The sequence below is a fragment of the Onychostruthus taczanowskii genome, unplaced genomic scaffold (genome assembly GCF_017590055.1).
Source record: "Onychostruthus taczanowskii isolate IOZ18803 unplaced genomic scaffold, ASM1759005v1 scaffold126, whole genome shotgun sequence".
Lineage (NCBI taxonomy): Eukaryota > Metazoa > Chordata > Aves > Passeriformes > Passeridae > Onychostruthus > Onychostruthus taczanowskii.
Genome location: NW_024498418.1, coordinates 279,801 through 297,961, shown reverse-complemented (window position 1 = coordinate 297,961; position 18,161 = coordinate 279,801). Strand labels below are relative to the sequence as shown.

At 56.7% G+C, this 18,161-nt stretch overlaps 1 protein-coding gene across 1 annotated transcript; it reads right to left on the bottom strand.

Moving 5' to 3' along the window:
• Window positions 1-7,146: 7,146 nt before the first annotated feature.
• Window positions 7,147-18,155, bottom strand: SAMD10 (sterile alpha motif domain containing 10). The gene is made up of 5 exons (XM_041396160.1): window positions 18,066-18,155; window positions 12,565-12,758; window positions 9,019-9,187; window positions 7,566-7,706; window positions 7,147-7,329 (listed from the first exon to the last, which is right to left on the bottom strand). Exons 1-5 carry the CDS (start codon window positions 18,094-18,096, stop codon window positions 7,307-7,309), a joined length of 558 nt encoding a protein of 185 aa, XP_041252094.1. The 5' UTR covers window positions 18,097-18,155; the 3' UTR covers window positions 7,147-7,306.
• Between the last annotated feature and the right edge of the window lie 6 nt (window positions 18,156-18,161).

Here is an 18,161-nt window from a genome sequence, read left to right as displayed (position 1 = left end):
CCCAGTCACTGCCCCTGGCACTGCTCCCACTGTCCCCACCCTTCCCACCACTCAAGGCAGGAGAAGGCCCAGGAGCAGTACCCAGGCACACACTGCAACTGCAAGTTGCTGGAGAAGGTGCTTGGCAGCAGGGATGAAACAGTCCACGCCATTGAGCATGTAAATTAAATTGATACGGACCCCAGGAAGAGGTGATGAGGGAAAAAACAATTACATAGCCTGTATCAGTGAAGTGCTGCCACCCTCCATGCAGTCCTGACATTGCTTCTCCAGCCTCTCGTGCTGGTGCTGAGCAGATCTCCCTGGAGCTGTCCTGTGCCTGCCAGGATGCAGCCAACAGAGAGACCTCCACCCCAACCAGCAGCAATTTGGGTATCCCCGACAAGGATCACTTCTGGCTTGTAAAGACATCTGGACAAGAGTTCAAAACTCCACAAATGTAAAAACCACCCTTTAACAAGGCAGGAAATAATCTGGTTTTCTGAATGCAGATCCTCTTGGGATGTTGGGATCTGGAAGCAGGACAATGCCCCTTGCCCAGAATGGGCCTGGCTGATGAGGCATTTACACTTTAAAAAGTCACTTAAAAGCACATTTTAGAATCGCAATTAGACACCTTCCACCACACCAGGCTGCTCAAAGTCCATCCAGCCTGGCCTTGAACATTCCAGGAGTGGGGCAGCCACAGCTTCTCTGGGGCTGTGCCAGTGTCTGATCCATGGGCTGCAGCAGCACCCTTCAGACCCTTAAATCTGTTAGAATAAAATGTGTGCTGGGTCTGCAGAGCCTCTTCACATGTCACTGCTCTGGAGATATCCCAAAAACTCCCATTAATGGCTGTGCATGGGGGGCTGTGCAGGGCCAGCATCTCACTGGTGGGATGGTGAGATGCTTAATGCATGGGACTGGGGGCACTGGGAGCACTGGGACTTCAGCCCATGTCTGCTGAGCCTTGTGCATCAGGCACAGAGACAGGTGAGGGAAAGAGCATGACTGATGCCCAGACCCAGGATGGGAGACTCTGCATTCCCTGTCTCCCCAGGCTTTATCCTGGGATAAAGGATCACAGCCAGCTGCTGCATCCCCTTTATCCTTGGAGCGGCAGGGGGACAAAGCCCCTTGGAGCAGCCGCATGCTCACACATCCACAGGACAGGCTGTGCAGAGGCTGGTCCGGCTGGAAGAGAGTGATTCCCGAACAAAGAGGGATTTGCAGCTGGTTTGTGCGGCAGCATCCGGGCCAGCCCCAGCCTCCTCCCGCTCCTGCTCCGCAGCCCGGGCCGCTGATTGGAAACCCGAGCCTGCCATCACTCCGACAGCCAGGAATTATGCTGATGGATTTTTTATTATTTTTCCCTCTCCCTGTGCTTGAATGCACTCAGCAAATATAAGCAAGAGGAAAAAAAAAAAAAAAAAAAAAAAAGAAAAAAAAGAAGAAGAGCGAGAGAAAATCCAAACAGATTCAATTTTAGATACGGCGACAAAGCAAAATGGTTGCAGTGCAAAGAGGGAAGGCTAAGGGGGGCAAAAGCTCCTGTCTCAAGGAGGAGCTGGAGCTGTAAAGTTCCCACCAGCCCTGAGGCTGCTGTTTATGATTTACAGGGTTGTGGTGACATGGGGGGCATGTCCCATGGGGACTCATCAGCCCCACAGAGGCAGTGGGAGCCGTGGGGATGCAGCTGGTGATGAAGTTATGTGGCTTCATCAAATCCTTCCTTGTTTTAGAAAATGCCTCCTCTGATGGGAAGTGAAGTGGTTAATTTTCTGTGGGGGGTGTGAAGGATTTTCCTGGAGGCCCCAGTAACAGCCTGTGCAAATGTGCTGCTTGGGAGTGTTGTGCCAAAACCAAACCCCAAACTTGCCTTTCCAAAAAAGGCCCAACTGAAATGCTGTGAATGTTCAACTGGCTTTGCAGCAAACCTACTGCATCCAGGTAGGGAACAGCTCTGGTCGACCCAATTGATACTTGTTTTGGATCAATTCTTTTATCTCAGTCCTGTTGCCTTCCTTGGGCCTGACTCCCACCTCTTGCTGTCTTCCCTCTGGTGACTCCCAGGCTGTGGATGCTGCCTCCCCCTTACTCCAGCCTTGCAAGGCAGTCCCATGTGCCACCAACTCCAGTGTGAACAGGCAGGTCCCTGCTCTGACCCTGCCCAGGTGCTGCCAGCACCTGGCACTGCTGCAAGCCTGGGACCACCCTGGTGGAAGCAGCAGCACTGCAGCTGCAGCTGCACCCACCCCTCTTCATCCTTGTCCCAGTGAAAGCTCCACAGCCATACTCACACTCACTTCTCTTCATCTTTCCTGTCTCTGTGCCATGCTCACAGCCCCTGGGAGTGTTTTGGCTCTGGGGAAGCAGAGCATTCAGAGGGCATCCAGCAGCTGAGAATGAGGACCAAAAATGAAGGAAGTAGTATAGGGGAACAAAATGAAATGAAGCAATTATCCCTGCTCTGATACTTTCTAATTAAGGAAAGTGTCACCCTTATTAAGAGGCCATTAATTCATTGTCATAAGTCACCACCAGTGCAAGTACCAAAAACGTGCCTGGGCCATGGGGAGTGGAGCAGCTTCCCCTCCTCCTCACAGCACAGGCTCCAGCCCTGCTGAGAGTTGCTGCTTGAGGCCACAGGGCTGCTCATGGATTGCTGCAGGAAATGCCCTGTCCCCACACCCTGGGCTGTGCTTTGGTGTGCTCTGCCACAATGCTCAGCCTATCCCAAACAGGGATGAGCCCATCCACCTCCACCTGTGCCTGCACGCTCTGCCCTGTGGGCTCCAAATGGATTTGTGGAAAGCATGTGGTGAGTTCTCAGCAGAGATCAGCTCCTGGATGCTCTGGGCACCCAAGCCACCATAGAGCTGCCCAAATGTCTCCAGCCCTGCGGTCAAGGCCAGCATTTCCTCCTGCATCACCTCCCATTAACAGGCAGCTCTGTCTTGGCAGCCTCTCATTACGTATTCTGCATGGAGGGCCCCACATCAGCTTAATTAACAAGGTAAGAAAAACGGGACCTTTGAGGAAATCTTAATTATATTATCCATCTCACCCTGAGTGGCACCTGATCCATCCCAACACTGTTTTCAAGTTCATTAGCAATAAATCAAGATTGATTAGTCCTGGATGTGCAGCAAGAACATACTGGAACAGAAGACTTCTGCTGCCATCGCTGCAGGACTCTGTGTGTGCTCCCAAGCCCTGTCTTGTCCAGCACCAGGCAGTGGGATAGGGACCAGGGCTATGGGATGAGGCAGAGAGAGGTGTGCCAGAGCTGGGATGTGGCTGTTGGAGCATCCCAGGAGTGGCTGTTTCACTGTGTCCCTGCCACATGCTGGCACCTCACTCTTCCCTGGGATGCTCTACTTGGGGCAGCACCCAGGCAGCCCTTCCAGGGATGAGACAGCCACAGCTACTCGGGGCAGCCTGTGCCAGTGCCTCACCACTCTCACAGGGAAAAATTTCTTCCTAATATCCAACCTAACCCTGTATTTTGCTGGCTTAAAGCCATTCCTCCTTGTTCTGTTACTTCATGCTCTTATTCAAAGTCACTCAGCTCCTTTAGGCTGAAAGTGGCTCTGAGAGTTCACCAGAACCTTGTCTTTTCCAGGTTTACCAACGCCACATTTCTCAGCCTGTCTTCATTGCAGTGGTGCTCCAGCCCTTGGAGAACCTTTGGGCTCATACTCTGGACTCACTCCAGCAGCTCCACAACCTTCTGATGTTGGGATCCCCAGAACTTGAGGTAGTGCTGCATGTGGGGTCCCTCCTGAGCAGAGAAGGGGGGGATAAACCCCCCCTCCCTGCTGCCACGGTGCTGGGGATACAGCCCAGGACAGGCTTGGCTTACTGGGCTGCCAGCACTTGTTGCTCATGTCAAGCTTCCCCAGTGGCTTGGGGTGCTTTGTAATCCTCCTGTGCACCCGATGGGATGACAGGGTCCTAATTAGATGGAGCATGCAAACCACTGGGGACAGGCATTCCCATTTGAACCAGCTTCACCTCAGCAGAGCCACTGGCAGGCACTGCCACCCCTGTGCCCATCCCTCCGTGTCCTCCCACCCCGCTCAGCCAGGGACAGCACAGGCTGTGAATTTCAGCACCCGCTGTGAATTTCAGCACGCACTGTGAATTTCAGGGTCGGAGGGATGGGGAGCATTCCCTGCATCAGAGCCACAATCAGCAGTGCTTCAGAGCTGGAGGTGTTTACATCATCAAGCTCAGTAATTACTCAGACAAATTTGCATGCATTTTCTATGGGCATCTCTGCTGGCTTTTTTATTTTCTGCTTGAAATCCTTGCTGGAATCTGCAAACTGCCTCTGCCATTGGAAAGGGATTGCTGGATTGTTCCTTTCTAAGAAGGTGCTGAACATAATTCCTAGTGCCAGTGACACACTGGCCCTCTTATTCAAAAGATTTTCCACTAAATAAAAATGGCAAAAAATTTTATCAGAGACAGGAGTTTTGTGGCCATTGCCTGGCTCTGTGCCCCGGTGCTCCTGCCTGTATCCTCCTGCCTGCTGCAGGGGACTGACTGATGCTTGCTGGTGTTTTCTGTTTACTTTAATTGTTGTCTGGTTTTAATATTGCATGAATTGATTCATCTGTGTTTCATTGTCGGCCCTGTTTGTTTTGGGGCAGTGCCTGGAATATCACTGGCAGATAAGTGCTGGACAAATAGAAAGTATTTTTCTTGCTCGGCAGAAGATGAAGAGTGACCAAGCTGTGCCTCAGTCTGAGAGGACCCCGAGCAGCATCTGATTCCAGTTCCCAGGGTCCTGGTGCAATACTCACCACCCCAAATTCTCACCCATGAGGAGGATTGTCCTTCCTTGGATGCACCAAGCTGACACATTTCGCTGTATGCCCACAGCTACTAAAGTCAAAACCATGTCAGGGCTGTCCTGGATGCATCCCTGCTGCCTTGGGCAGAGTCCTGGGTGCCCCTTGGACAAGCCATGGGCATTAGGTGGCACCAGACACTGCCAGAGCAGTAGTTCAGAGCCAGCCTGCAAAGATGCTCTGCTCTCACCATCACCATCCTCATCAGAACAAAGACACAGAGCAGGGGACTGGGGGCAGGACAGCATCCTCCTGCCAGCCCTGGGAACATTTTTTCATACTGCTCCTCCACTTCACCCTGTGTTGGTGGGTCTCAGAAAGATACCCGAACAGGGGCCATGGTTTGGGCTCTGGCCGAGTGCAATAGGGCACGTTTCTGCTTTCTTCTGAGCCTCCTTTCTTCCATACTGAGGAGCTAGAGAGAGCCAGATCATCCTCAGGAGCACAGCATGGGGGAGCCAGGCTTTGGGGCAGGATCTGGGAAAAACCCTGTCTTTTCCAGAGGGTCCAGGGCAGCCCCAGCACTGTTCTGTGCACCTCAGCTGCATTCCAAGCCAAATCTCCACCATCTTTCTGCATGAGCCCCGCTGGAGGCTGGAGCAGGCATTTCTCCCCATGCAGCTCCCAAGCTCTGGAGAGAAGCTCAGCGTCTCCCTCTAACGATGTGCACACACCTGCAGCCGTGATCTGCTCCTTGGGCTTCTGGCCCCCCGTCACCCCGCAGCTCCCCGTGCCTCCCCACCGCTCCCACTGCCCCACCAGGACAGAAACAAACCCCACTGTGGGGAAGATGGGCTTTTTCCTGGCTTCTTTTTCCTTTTCTTTAAACTCAATAAATTCTCCCAGCTCTGTCGCTCGTGAGTCTCCGGTGAGGTGAGAAGAGCAAATTTTGCTGCATATTAGAAAAGGTCAATATGGAAATAGGAGGAAATTCTAATTCCTGTGTCCTGGGGTACCGGAGGCTACACACAGCAAAGCCCTGGAGCTGCTTCCCTGCAGACAGAGCTGAAGGTCACAGACCCCTGACCCACAGGCAGAGAGGGAAGATGTTCAGCCTAGAATGGAGGGATTTAGGGCTGTAGATATCTCCTGAGCATCCCCAGGAAGGGCTAGATGGATCAAACTCACACGGCAGGTTCAGGTGTGGGAAGAGCCACAAGAGCAGAGAGTTAAAATAACAGTCTCTAATTTATTACCAGCAGAGAAGCAGGCAGGAGGATGCCTGGCCAGAGAGCACCGTGACCTGCCTCCACATTCCCAGTGCCCCAGGGGTTTTGGGGTGCTGCTGTTTTTGGACCCCCATGACCCAGAGCCCTATCCTCACCACTTGAAGTGGAATGTGGGGAGGTGACAGCATCCACCCTGGCCAAAATCCTGATTTACACATGGATTTTCCTTATCTGCCCACAAGGGCAGTCTGTAGCTCTGCATGGGAGAGTTTGGGAGATGGGGACCTAACAGCAAACACTTTCACTGTAATGATGGTGAAGGTCATGAGGAAGGTGCCTGGCTTTGGTGGCACCATCGCCAGTCCTTGGGCAGGAGGTCAGGACAGGAACCTGCCAATGCCTGGATGAGCAGAGCTCTGCAGAGCTGGTGGGAGCATGGAGCAGAGCAGGACCAGGCATGGCAGCTGGGGAGGACCTGGCACGCAGAGTTCCCCCAGCCCCACCCTGGGCAGTCCCCACAACCAGCCAGCAGCACCCTGCCTGCTCCCCCCCAGCCCCTGCACGGGCTCTGCCTGCGGATGAAGGATGAGCTCTTGGCACAGCTTCCTCCAGGCCAGGGCTCCTGGTGTACCCAACCTGCTTTTACTTGCAGATTTTCCAGCTCTGATGACTCAGCTCCCTTTTTAACTCACCAAGTGGAGCTGGGTGCTGGGGTCTTGGCCCCGCTTTGAATTTTTTGGCTGGTTGTGTCATCTTGTTTGCTACTGATAACGTCACCTCTCCGGACGCTGGAAGGCAGCCCAGTCTGATGAGGAAACCAAAGCTCCCTAAATAAGCTCCAAGGCATGGACACGAGTTGCTGGGTGCTGGGATGTTGCCCAAGTGCATAATGCTTCAATGTCCTGCACATGGCTCCGAGCTGTCCCTGGAATCACTGCATTCCCTTTCTCCACAGTGCTGAGCCCTGCCTTTTGCCATCTCCTTTTTTCCATCTCTTTCCCTATGAACTGTCAGGCTCAGGTGGATGGAAGTTCATCATCTGTCCCAGCAGCTGGTTTGCTGATTTTCCTCCAGCCAAGAGCCATGTCTGCTGGAAGAAACCTTCCATCCCTGCACAGGAATGTATTCCTTTAAAAGAAAGAGAAGGAAGAAGCAGGAGAGGAGCCCTGGAGTGTCTGGGAAGCTGTCTCTTCTTATTCCAAGTGTGTGGCTCAGGTCTCGTATCGGCGATGCACAGCCCATCCCAGCGGAGCTCGGTTCACAGTGTTGGTGCAATCTGCCAAACAGACGGATCAGCTAGGAGACATTTCCAAAAGAAGCTGGAACAAGGTGGGAGAGGAAGGAATAAACATCCTGCAGGGCGGCACGTCGCAGCCCACCCACTACCAGCCCCAGAGAATCTCTTCCCTTCCGTGCAAAAGGCCACTGACGGATTTGGGGCTGTGTGTGGCAGCCTGGCCCTGTGCACCACAACTCCCCCCTGTTCTCCCTGAACAACCCCACAACCCATCCCTGTGTGCCACAGCCCAGCCCTGGGCTGCCCCGTTGGCCCTACCTTGGCTGAGCAGCTGCAGGTTCCGGACCTCCTCGCGCACCTGGAGCTGCAGGACCTGCTGCAGCAGCTCCTGGCGCTGCGTCTCCAGCGCGATCCCCATGCGCTGCAGCTTCTCCCCGTTCAGCCGCAGCAGCGCCCGGCCTGCAAACACGGAATGGCTCGGTGCCCCACCAGCCCCGTGCAGGGGGGATGACTCCAGGAAAGGGCAGCACAAAGGGGAGCCCATGAGCACGGAGGAATGAGGAGGGAGTGCTCTCTCACTGCCTGCAGTAGTGTGTGGGGGAGCAGGGTGAGGGGGAATGACTGGCTGAGGATAGGGTTAAACTGGATATTGGGAAGAAATTCATCCCTGTGAGGGTGGTGAGGCCCTGGCAAGGGTTACACAGAGAATCTGTGGCTGCCCCATCCCTGGAAGTGTTCAAGACCAGGCTGGACAAGGCTTAGAGAAACCAGGTCTAGCAGAAGCTGTCCCTACCCATGGCAAGGGTGTGGAACAAGGTGAGCTTTCAGGTCCCATTCTGGTTCGTGATGTCCCTTTCAGAGAGCACCGGGTGGCAGCTCATGTCCCCAGCCTCTGCCAGCAGCACAATCCTGTAACCCATCCCCACAGACAGCAGCTTTCCTTTCTCTGCTCCACCTCCCACACGAGGAGATGTTTTCCGAGCACAGGGTCCCCACATGGGCTGCTCGTCCCGGGGCAATGAATGGGGGTGCCCATCACAACACATTAGTGCTCCGGTCCCCTCCAGTCTGGGGCTATTACAGGAGGGATTCTAAACCAGCTTTTGTCCTTGCTTCCCAGCGTACACTCACTAATGCTGCCTTTGTTGCCTGAGTAAGGGCTGGCTGAGCTTTTGCATTAGGATTTCGCATCTCCCCCAGGCAGCTCCTGCCCTCGCTTCCCTGCCACCGTCCCCTGGCCCTGGCAGAGCTCAGTCTGGCCTTGCACATATTGAAGTTGGACTGGAATGATGCTCTTACACAGAGGTCAAAGCCACTGTCCCCAGGGAGAAAAGAGGAGGGAGCAGGTCCTAGAGGTGAGTCTGCTTGATGGACTTGATTGGGAGTTGGATTTGGACCTGGACAAAGACCTTTGAAACTCGGACTCCAATGGCCAGAGATTTTTCTCTTCTGCAAAATTTTTCAGTATTTAAAAATTTTAATAATACTATTATTATATTAAGCTAGGTGATGAGAAGACTCTTCCCTGTCTTACAAACCAATTTAATAATTTTAAAGAAGCTCCAGCCTGTCCTGGAGCTCACCCTGGTGGCAGATGCCTCCTGCCCATCCTGGGTCAGTGTCACTATGTCCCCTGCTCTCACCCTGTCTGTATCTCATGGGGAGAGGGGACAGAAAGGGGGGGTATGTCCATCTTCTGAACCACCAATGTCCAAACAGCCTTTCCCAGGAGCACGTGCTGATGGCAAATAGTCCAGAGGACACTCTGTACCTGTGATGGCGTGGTGGGAGAACGCCTCGACGTAGATGAGATAGTTGTGTGGGCAGTGCTTCTTCAGCCATTTGCACACATCCTGCTGGGTCCACAGCACCACTGGCTTGACCAGGCTGCCCAGCGTGGGGCTGGTGTGGTAGATGCCATAGTGGTCACAGCCACGGACCTGAGGGGAGTGGGAAGGGAGAGCCTTAGTGGGAATCATCCCTGGGAGGAGGAAAACAGAAATCAGTGCATGGGGATGGGGGAGATGCTGGTTGGCTGCACAGGATTGTGGTGATGCTGACAGACTTTGGCTCCACAGCCTCTGGAGACTCTGGGCTCACCCTGAAATCAGAGGGACCAGTAAGGGGGGCACGGAGAGTGGGGAAGGGAGGTTGAATTGTTTGTCCTGCCATATATAGACCCAACACTTTAAATTTCCCAGCCCTCCTGCTGCAGACAAGTGACCCAACTCCCCTCCCCTACGCATCTCCCAGCCCGGCAGAGAGTTGCACAGGCTCAAGAGATGTCCTGGGGTCCTCGGGGTCCCCACCTCACCAGGCAGAGATGGGCATTTGCTGGAAGCTCTCAGTGGGGATGAAGGCAGTGAAATCCTGGAGGAGAGTAGGAACGGCTGCAAAGCCATCCCCACCAGATGCTGGTGCTGGTGCAAACCCAACCCCACCAGAAGTCTCCAGGAAAGCAGTCAGCAGCCAGCTGGAGTAGAAAGGACTCTCCCTTTCTCTCCTCCTCAACCCCCCTCAACCCTGAGTTGACTGGTCACAAGGTCCTGCAGCCTGCAGGTGTCCAAGGCCACCTCTGAATCTTACAGCTGTTCCTGGGGTGCTACTATGCTCAGAGACACCCAGGATAAAGCAGGGTCACAGTCTCCAGCACCCCAGTGTGCCCTGGCCACCTCCACCACCTGCTGAGCTATGCCAGCACAGTACTGAGCTAAGCCCACAGGGAGAGGGGGCTTCTCTGACAGCATCCCTCCACCCCAGCTTCCCTCCCTCCAGCTGTCTGCTGCAGTGGCCAGTCTCACTCTGAGCCACCTAGTCTCACCCTGAGCCACTTGGCAGCTCCATTTTCTATCCCTCCATCACATATACTCTGGCCTTGCAAGATTGCTGCAGCCTGGACTTATCTCATACAGAGAAAATCACACATCCTGAGCTGTGACTGCACAGGGAGCAAGACTGCTTCTCCTAGGGGAACTTCTAGACTGGCTGGGAAATGGGGCTGGAGGATGCAGGAATCTCCTTTTCTCTGCTTTTAGCATCCAGGAGAGATTGGTGAGCTGTCCACTGCTGGTGATGCTGAGATTTCATCCTTGAGCAGCACCAGCAAACATGGCTGCTCCAAAGAATCCACTTGTGCCCAAGCTGCTGGGGCTGTCCTGGGCTGGATCACAGCAAATTGGGGTGGAAAAGGCATCCCTGCTTCCCACAGCACAAGGGGACTGGACTGCCAGGGCTCACCGATGCCCCGGACACGGCGAGGACAGAGCAGGAATAGCAGGTGATGCAGACACACGGGCACGGGAAAGGTCGGCAGCGTGTGGCCCTCGGTGTGTCAACATCGACCTCTGCGTGTGAACGCTGGCTAATTAAGCATGTCTAATAGAGGAGCAGGATAATTAGTGTAAGAGGGACTCCAGACGTCCCGCAGTCACTGAAACTAATGACACATTCCTGAGAGATGCTGCAGAGGAGGCATGGAGGGCAGCTGGGCTGGGATGTGCTCCCTGCCCCGTGCCAGGCACTGCCATGGAGCATGGCCAGCCTGGTAGGGCTGCTGCCTGTGCCCAGGGGAGCCTTTGAGCTTGGAAAGGAACTGTTCCTCAAGCAGCTCCCAACTGAGTTCTCAAGAGAGGAACATCCAAGCAAGAGGAAGAAGGCGAAGTTGGGAGGCTGTACATTAATAAGCAGGGAGTCCCTCTCCAAAGCAGATGGAAAATCCAATAGACAATGCACAGGATTCAGTTTCTGAACCAAACCCTCACCTTTGGGGGACACCCCGGCAGCTGCCCGGCTCCACCAGACGCATCCCGGGAGTCGCCTGCCTGCGGGAGCAGCCCCAGCGGCTCCTTCACACTTGGCTGAGCGCGCCGGAGACTGTGCCGTGGGGAGGAGGAGGAGGAGGAGGAGGCGATTTGCTCTGGATTCACTAACGAGTGATGATGAGAAGCGGAGGGGCTGGGGGGAATAACAACCAGCTTCCCGGGAGCTTCCCACAGCTATTATCCAACTAACCCTCCGAGGCACGGGGGAAGAGGTGACAAACAACAGGCAATCTCCCTGGGCACGCACACGGCTGCACGCACATCGCTCATCAGACACAGCCCCGCACCGGGGACCGTCCCAGCATCCCTAAACCCTGCGCTGCTTGCTTGGCGTGCATTCCCCGATCCCCATGGAGGATCCCCAAGTGAGCCCCTGCGCTCCCCAGAGGGGCAGGGGAGGTGTAAAAGGATCGTGGGTTTGTTTTCCAGCCGGCTGAGCCGCGCTGTCTCTCTGATAAACTCTCAGCCGTGAATATCGAGCACCGGTGTGGAGGAGAGCAGGCAGGAAGGCTGGGAGGCTGCCCTGGCAGGAAGGCAGGAGGTGGCTGTGGGAACCGGGGGGTGGGAGCCATCCCTGGGCGCTGCAAGGAGCAACTTGCATCACCTCCCTTCGCTCTGGCATTTTCCTTCGCTCACGGCAAATTAAGAACCTTTCACCAAATCCTTCTGGGCAGCAAATAGAGGTGGAGGAGGAAGAGCCACGATAAGCCACAGCTGGCAGCTGGAGAGTGGCTGGTGTGTCCCCATGCAGGAGCCACCTGGAGCTGATGGGACAGTGCCACCAGCACATGGGACATTGTCTCCCCTGGAGCATCATGACCATACCCATCCCTGTGGGGCCCCTGCTCCCTTCTGAAGCCAAACCAGACAGGAGGCCCTGTGATACAAAAGCATCTCCATGCTGGCAGCTGGAAGCCAGGCAGTTGGATTTTCCCTCTTTTCTTTCCAGCATTCACTGTCTGGATGTTCCACTATGAACCTGACTCCCAGGGTGTTAAGAAGGGGCTGGGAAGCACCAGGAGCCACCTGCAGGTATGATATTCCTTCCAGTGTCAGTGCAGCAGTGAATGGATGGAAACCTTCGGCTCACAGCCTCCATACGTACAATAAAGTTTCAAATTTTAGGAAAACAATGGTCCAAATTTGGCTAAGAGACACACACAAGCGCTCAGCAATTTTAAGGTATTGTAAGGAATTTGGTCCTGGCATACTTAATGCAAAATGGTATTAAGTCCCAGCTGCAGGTGGGAGGGTGGGTGATGCACAGAGGGGAGGTGACACAGAAAGCTGACCCCAGTACAGCACGAGGCCTGATGAAAACACACGACGATATTTATATATGTCACCACAACTAAACACCCAGCAATCATGAGGACTTTCAGCAAAACCAGATCCGAAGGCCTGACCCTGCAGGGAAAGCGGAGGTGCTCGTGCGGGGGGTCAGGCAGGCACCAGGAGCCGTGCTCCCCTCGGCGTGCCCGGGGGGTGCGGGGTACCTGCGAGCCCTCGGTGCCCGGCTGCCGCAGGAGCTTGACGGTGCGGCTGCCGTCGGGGCGCTGGCTGCGGCCGTCATGCCAGGTGAGGCTGCTGCCCGCGGTGCGCTGCAGGCGGTAGCTCAGGTTCTCGGCCGACACCGTGTGCTCCAGGAGGCTGCGGCAGAAGCTGAAGTGAGCAGAGGCGGCAGCGGCGGCTGCAGAGGGAAGGGGGGTGAGAGACGGCCACGGTGCCCATCCACCCCATGCCGGGGCACCCAAAAGTGCCTTTTCTACCCCATGGGACCTGCCGAACTCAGGCTGTGGGCCCCTCTCTCCAAAAACTCCCCGTTCCTGCCTTCCTTTCCCATTGCCAAGAAGAAAATCCACCAGCCCAGGAGGTGCCAGCTGGCGCTGGGATCCAGCAGGCACCCGACAAGATGTTTGCCCACACAAACCCCTCACGAGCGACGCTTGTTTTGACACCTGCCAGCCGAGCAGACGTGGGACCCGCAGCTGATCCCCGACACGTGGTGAGAACCTCCTGCTTGTCACTGCCACCCTGCTGGGACAGGGACAGGGAGGAGGCCCAGGGAAGCTGCATGGTCCAGGCTGACAGCAAACTGCCACCACGGAGGGAAGGGGAGCGGAGAAACCCTCCCTGGGCAGCCTGGTGGAGAAGGGAATGCAGGCTGGTACCCCAGCACACACCATGGGTTCCTGGGGACAGCTGCTGTGCACTCCAGTGATGGCCAAACACACACCAGCCCTTCAACAATGACCACAAAGAGACATTTACCCACAATGAGTGCTTTTTGTCCCTTATTCATAGAATCATAGGATATCCTGAGTTGGAAGGGACCCACAAAGGTCATCGGAGTCCAATTCCTTATGTTTTAACAAGCTGGGGGTGTTGGGGTTACAATGAGGTTGCAAAGCTTTCGTTTGAGGGGGGCTGAAGGGACCCAGCTGCCACAGGAGGAGGGTGAGTGGGTATTAGGGGCTCACGCTCTGTCTGCTCCGGATAAAAGCCAGACAGCTTGACATAAGCAGCTCTGATCTGCGGAAGCAAAGACTGGAGCATCCCCCAGCTCACCTGCTCCCACCACGGGGAGCCAGGCAAGTCATGAACCACCTCCAAGAGCAGAGCAGCTCCCAAAGGAGACCCACTTCCAGGGAAAACCACCCTGGGAGAGCAGGAGGGCTGGAGAAATCCTGATGCAGCTCATTTTCCTAGTTAGCAGGTTTTAAGAGGGAAGAGGTTTCAAAGAGACCATTCAAGTACACCTTTATGCAATAGGAGAACAACTGGCCAAAAAAAAAAAAAAAGTCAAAATAGAGCAAAAAAGGGCTGTCCCAGGATACCCAGATCACATCATACAGTGTTTCTTAAACACACCCAGCAGGAAGCATTGCCTGCTGGAAATTGAGGCAGGGGACCTGTCTGATAGTTGGGGAAGTGATTTTAGAGAAAACAAGGTGGAAGGAGATCCATGGAGAGGCTCAGTGGTGAGCAGAGGCAGGACTCGTAGGGGTGGTCTCTGCACCTGTCCTGGGTGACTTCCAGCAGTCTCAGACACCCTGAGCCTGTCGGGTGAGGACCAGAGCGGGCTGTGCTTCCCCCAGCCAAGGATGTCTGAGAGGCCACTGTCCTGTCCCTGTCACCCAGAGCACTGCAGCTGTGCTGGAACACCTCCGAGCTGGAACCTGCCCATCCCACCGGGTGCTGGGGCAGATATAACCCTGGCAGCTCTGGAGGGGCTGCTGCCAGAGTTGTGTCCTTCAGCTGTGCCAGGGCTTCCCCAGGACTTGCTACAGAGAGTGGAGGGAAGGGGGCTCTGGCCATCAGCAGGACCCATATCCATAGGGAGCTATGGAGCATCTGCCTCCAGCAGCAGGACATGGGCATCTCTGCTCCTGCAGCAAACTCTGCTGGAGGCAACGCCAGGAGTGGGAGCAGATGGGAAAGAGGGTGAAAGTGGAAAGGAAAAATGAACTGGGAAGAAAGGCAGCTCCGGGAGCTTTGGGGGCACGGCTCTCCATTAGAGCAGGCATTGACTGCCCTGCAGCCCAGAGGCCCTGGCTCCAGCAGCTCCTCCACAGTCTCAGTTTCCCCAGCCCAGCCCTTGCATCCCAACTTTCCAATCACCTGGCAGCACTCGACATGGGATGGTAGGGAGGGGGAGCAGGGCATGTGGGAGCGTTTTGGAGCAAGGAAAGGATGAGGGCAGAGGAGCCCCGTGTCAGGACAGCCCTGGGCTGGCTCCACGCAGGGACGTGGGGGTGACATCCAACACGGGCTCTCCTTTTCGTGCCCTGCACAGGGAGCAGCCACAGCATCCCCAGGAGCAACCAGCCGCCCTCCATCCCCTCCGCCCCTCTCCGCTAAACCGGAGGCTGTGCCCTCCGGCCAGGAACGAGCATGCAGTATTTCCCCCCAAGGCCCGCTGGCCCCACAGCCCCCCGGCCATGCCCTGAAGACCTCTCACCTGGCTCGGCTGGTCCCTGCGAGCTGCGGATGGTGGAGACGCAGCAGAGGGATGGCCGGCCCTGCTGCATCTCGGCGGGAGGAGGGATGCGCGTGAGCGCTCGGCACCGCTGTCACGAGTGCGGCTCCATCCCTGCCTCCCCTCATACCTCGTCCACACCTGACTGATTCCCCCGAGCGCCTCCCTCCCACTGCCTCTGAGCACCGGCTGCACGCTCATCCCAGCTCGGGGCGGCCCCGACCCGCTCTCACATGGACAGGGGGTGAATGTCACCCCCTCCCCGCTGCCCCGTGGGCGTTTGATCCGGGGAGATGCTGGGCGCTTTCCTCTCGTGCTCCCGCCTAATCCCGCGGCAGGGCCAGCTGGCACTGGGGTGGGCAGGGGGCTGCTGCAGGGGACACTGCACCCACCGGGCACCAAAGGGCCCAAGCGAGCCGTGGCACGAGTGTGGCAGCGCCGGGGGCACCGGTGGCTCAGGGCGGTCGGGTGCAGGAGGAAAAGCGGAGAAGGAGCGTGGTGATGAACAACCTTAACGGGAAGGGCTCGGTGTGGGCTGCACCTGCTCCCGCCAGAGCTCTCATGGTCGTGTTGGGGTCCCGGCAGAAGTGGGGTTCCCCCAGAGCAGAGGCTGTGCTAGATCCTGAAACGGGAATGCAGGAACCTCCAGGCGGGCTGAGCCCGAGATGGAGTGGGGAGGGGAGAGCTCAGCTCAGGTCCCCAAACAGCCACGGTGACCCCACTATTGCAAGTCCCTGCCGGCTGGTCTCGGGTCCCTGTGCCCGGTCTGCCTGCCCCCGTGAGTGACACCCCACTGCCTGGTTGCCGCCGGGGAATCGCTGCCGGCTTGTTTCCATGGCTCTTTGATCCATTTTGGGCATCTCTCCAGCCACGGAGGAGGGGGAGGCCAGGTCCGGGTCACCGCAGGGAGACCAGCCGTGGGACAGGGACAGTCACGGCTCCCTCCCCTCACCAGGCACGGCGCTGCTCCCGATCCCATTCCCACTCCAGACACTTTTATGGCTGGTGAAACGTGAGCGCTGGAGAGGCTCAGAGCAGCAGCAGCTGCTGGTGGGGAGAGGGATGGGAAACCTCCCGGGGCTGGGCACCTCGGGGCAGGATGTGGCAGCATTCCCCTGCAAAAGCATTTCCTTGTGGGTGCCGAGTTTCCCCGGGCTGATCACTACCAGCAAACCGGCTGCCAGGGGACTTTCCACGGATGCTTCCTGCTCGCAGGTGACCAGGACCTGCCCAGGGGACACGGTGGCAGACAGTCAAGCTGCAGGAGGAGCAGGCAGGGACAGCCTGGACAGGCAAAAACTCCTGTTCTGTCCTGTGCCACCACTTCTCATCACGGCCTCAGGGACATCCCGGTGTCTTTGATGCCATCGCGCGTGTGGCTGTCCCACAGAGCTGCCCTCCAGATGGGGCCATGTCTGAGGCAGCTGCAGTGGGGGCAGCCAGGCTTCCCGGGGTCAGACGGGCTTCCCAGGATTAACGGGAGAAGCTTCAAACAAGCTCCACAAGGAATGAAATCACTTTGCTGGCTCGCCTGGCTGCCCGCGTGTGACGACCCTTAAGGGTGGGTGTTCACACCACGTTTGGCACCAAATACAACGAGGGATTTGCTTATAATTGGAGGTGGATTTGGGGAGCTGGTCATCTCTCTTGTGTTCCTGCAGGCAGGTGAAGGGTGGATGGGAGCAGAAGTCTCTGAGGATCCCTAGGACTCTCTGAGGACCTAGGGAATTTGCTCAATTCAGGAAGCAGCTTTGTGAAGAACTCATCCTGCTTTTAGTGGCATCTGCATGAGCCATGAGCTCAGCTGGCATTGCCATTGCCCTGGTCCCTTCTGTCCCTTCTGTGTGGCTTCACCCTGGTGCAGGGCAGATCTGTTGCTTGAGCTGGTGGAGCCTCCAGGGATGATTATTCCAGTGAGGCTCTCTGGGATCCCCACACATCCCATCTTTGAAGTTGTGCCTATAGGATGGACCAGGTCCTGCCCTGAGCTATTCCATAAGATCTGAGGAAGATGAAACCAGACTCGAAAAGGATTGACACCCCCTCCAGCTTCTCCAGTTTCCCCTGGAGTATACTTGGCTCAGGCCCTGGGTGTGGTGAGTGTCACCCCAGTGCTTCCCTCTGAATTCTCTGTTTGCAGAGATCAGATGTGAGCCCCAGGCAGAGCTCAGGCTGGTGGCTGCCCACTGCTGGTGTCTCCCGAGGACGGAGGAGGAAGGGAACAAAAGGCAGATGTCCTTTCTGTCCTCCCTGTGCAGCACAATGGGTGCCCTGGGCACACGCTGAGGGAGTGGGCACAGTGTTTGGGGGGAACGTTCATGCCTTTGGGGTATCTGTGCTCCTGAGACTCCCAGGGGTACCGCCAGGAGGTCTCTGAGCACCCCTTGACAGAGAGAGGACTTCTGTAGGGTTGGACAGTGTGAGAGTGTGGGGTGAGGGCAGCAGGCAGGACTCTAGGTGGCTCTGGACAGGTTCTCCTGGCAGGAGGCAGGTGTGGCAGCCCACAGGCATGGACACCCCTGCCTGCAGTGAGCCCCCTTCCACCTTGGCATGCTCTTCCCGGGGGTCCTGCCCTGCTCCAGCACCCCCAGGCCTGCCTGCCCTGTCCTCACACCTGCATCCCTTTGCTCTAGCAAATTTTCCAGCCCATTTCATTGGTACACCACAATACCAAGGGTAGGGCACGGGGACAGACTCTCCCTGGAACGGGGCAGTAAAGGGGAATGTGGAGGGACTGACTCGGGATGGAGAGGACAGCACTGGGGATGGAGGGCAGGCAGACCCCCGGCATGGAGGGGGCCGCAGCAGGAAGGGACGAAGAAGAGACCCCCGGCATGGAGGGGGCAGCACCGGGGGATGGAGGACGGACAGACCCCCAGGATGGAGGGGACAGCATCGGGGAGAGATGGAGGGCGGCCCCTGGGATGGAGTGGATCGCCAGGTCCGTGCTCGCCGCGTTGGCGGCTGAGGCAAGCGCGTCCCGCCGCGCACCTGAGCCCCCCCGCCCGCGCCCGGTACCTTCCATGTCCTTGGGCCGGCCGCAGCTCATCCTCCGGCAGCGGCGCCGCGCTCGGGCGGGGACGGAGCCCCGCGCCCCCCGCGCCGCCAGCGGCA

Coding starts and splice junctions, on each gene's coding strand:
- SAMD10 (XM_041396160.1), bottom strand. CDS start 18,096: ATGAGCTGCGGCCGGCCCAAGGACATGGAAG. Junction 12,759..18,065: donor CCGGCCCAAGGACATGGAAG/GTACCGGGCGCG, acceptor TTCCCTCTGCAG/CCGCCGCTGCCGCCTCTGCT. Junction 7,330..7,565: donor CCTGCAGCTGCTCAGCCAAG/GTAGGGCCAACG, acceptor ACCTTGTTCCAG/CTTCTTTTGGAAATGTCTCC.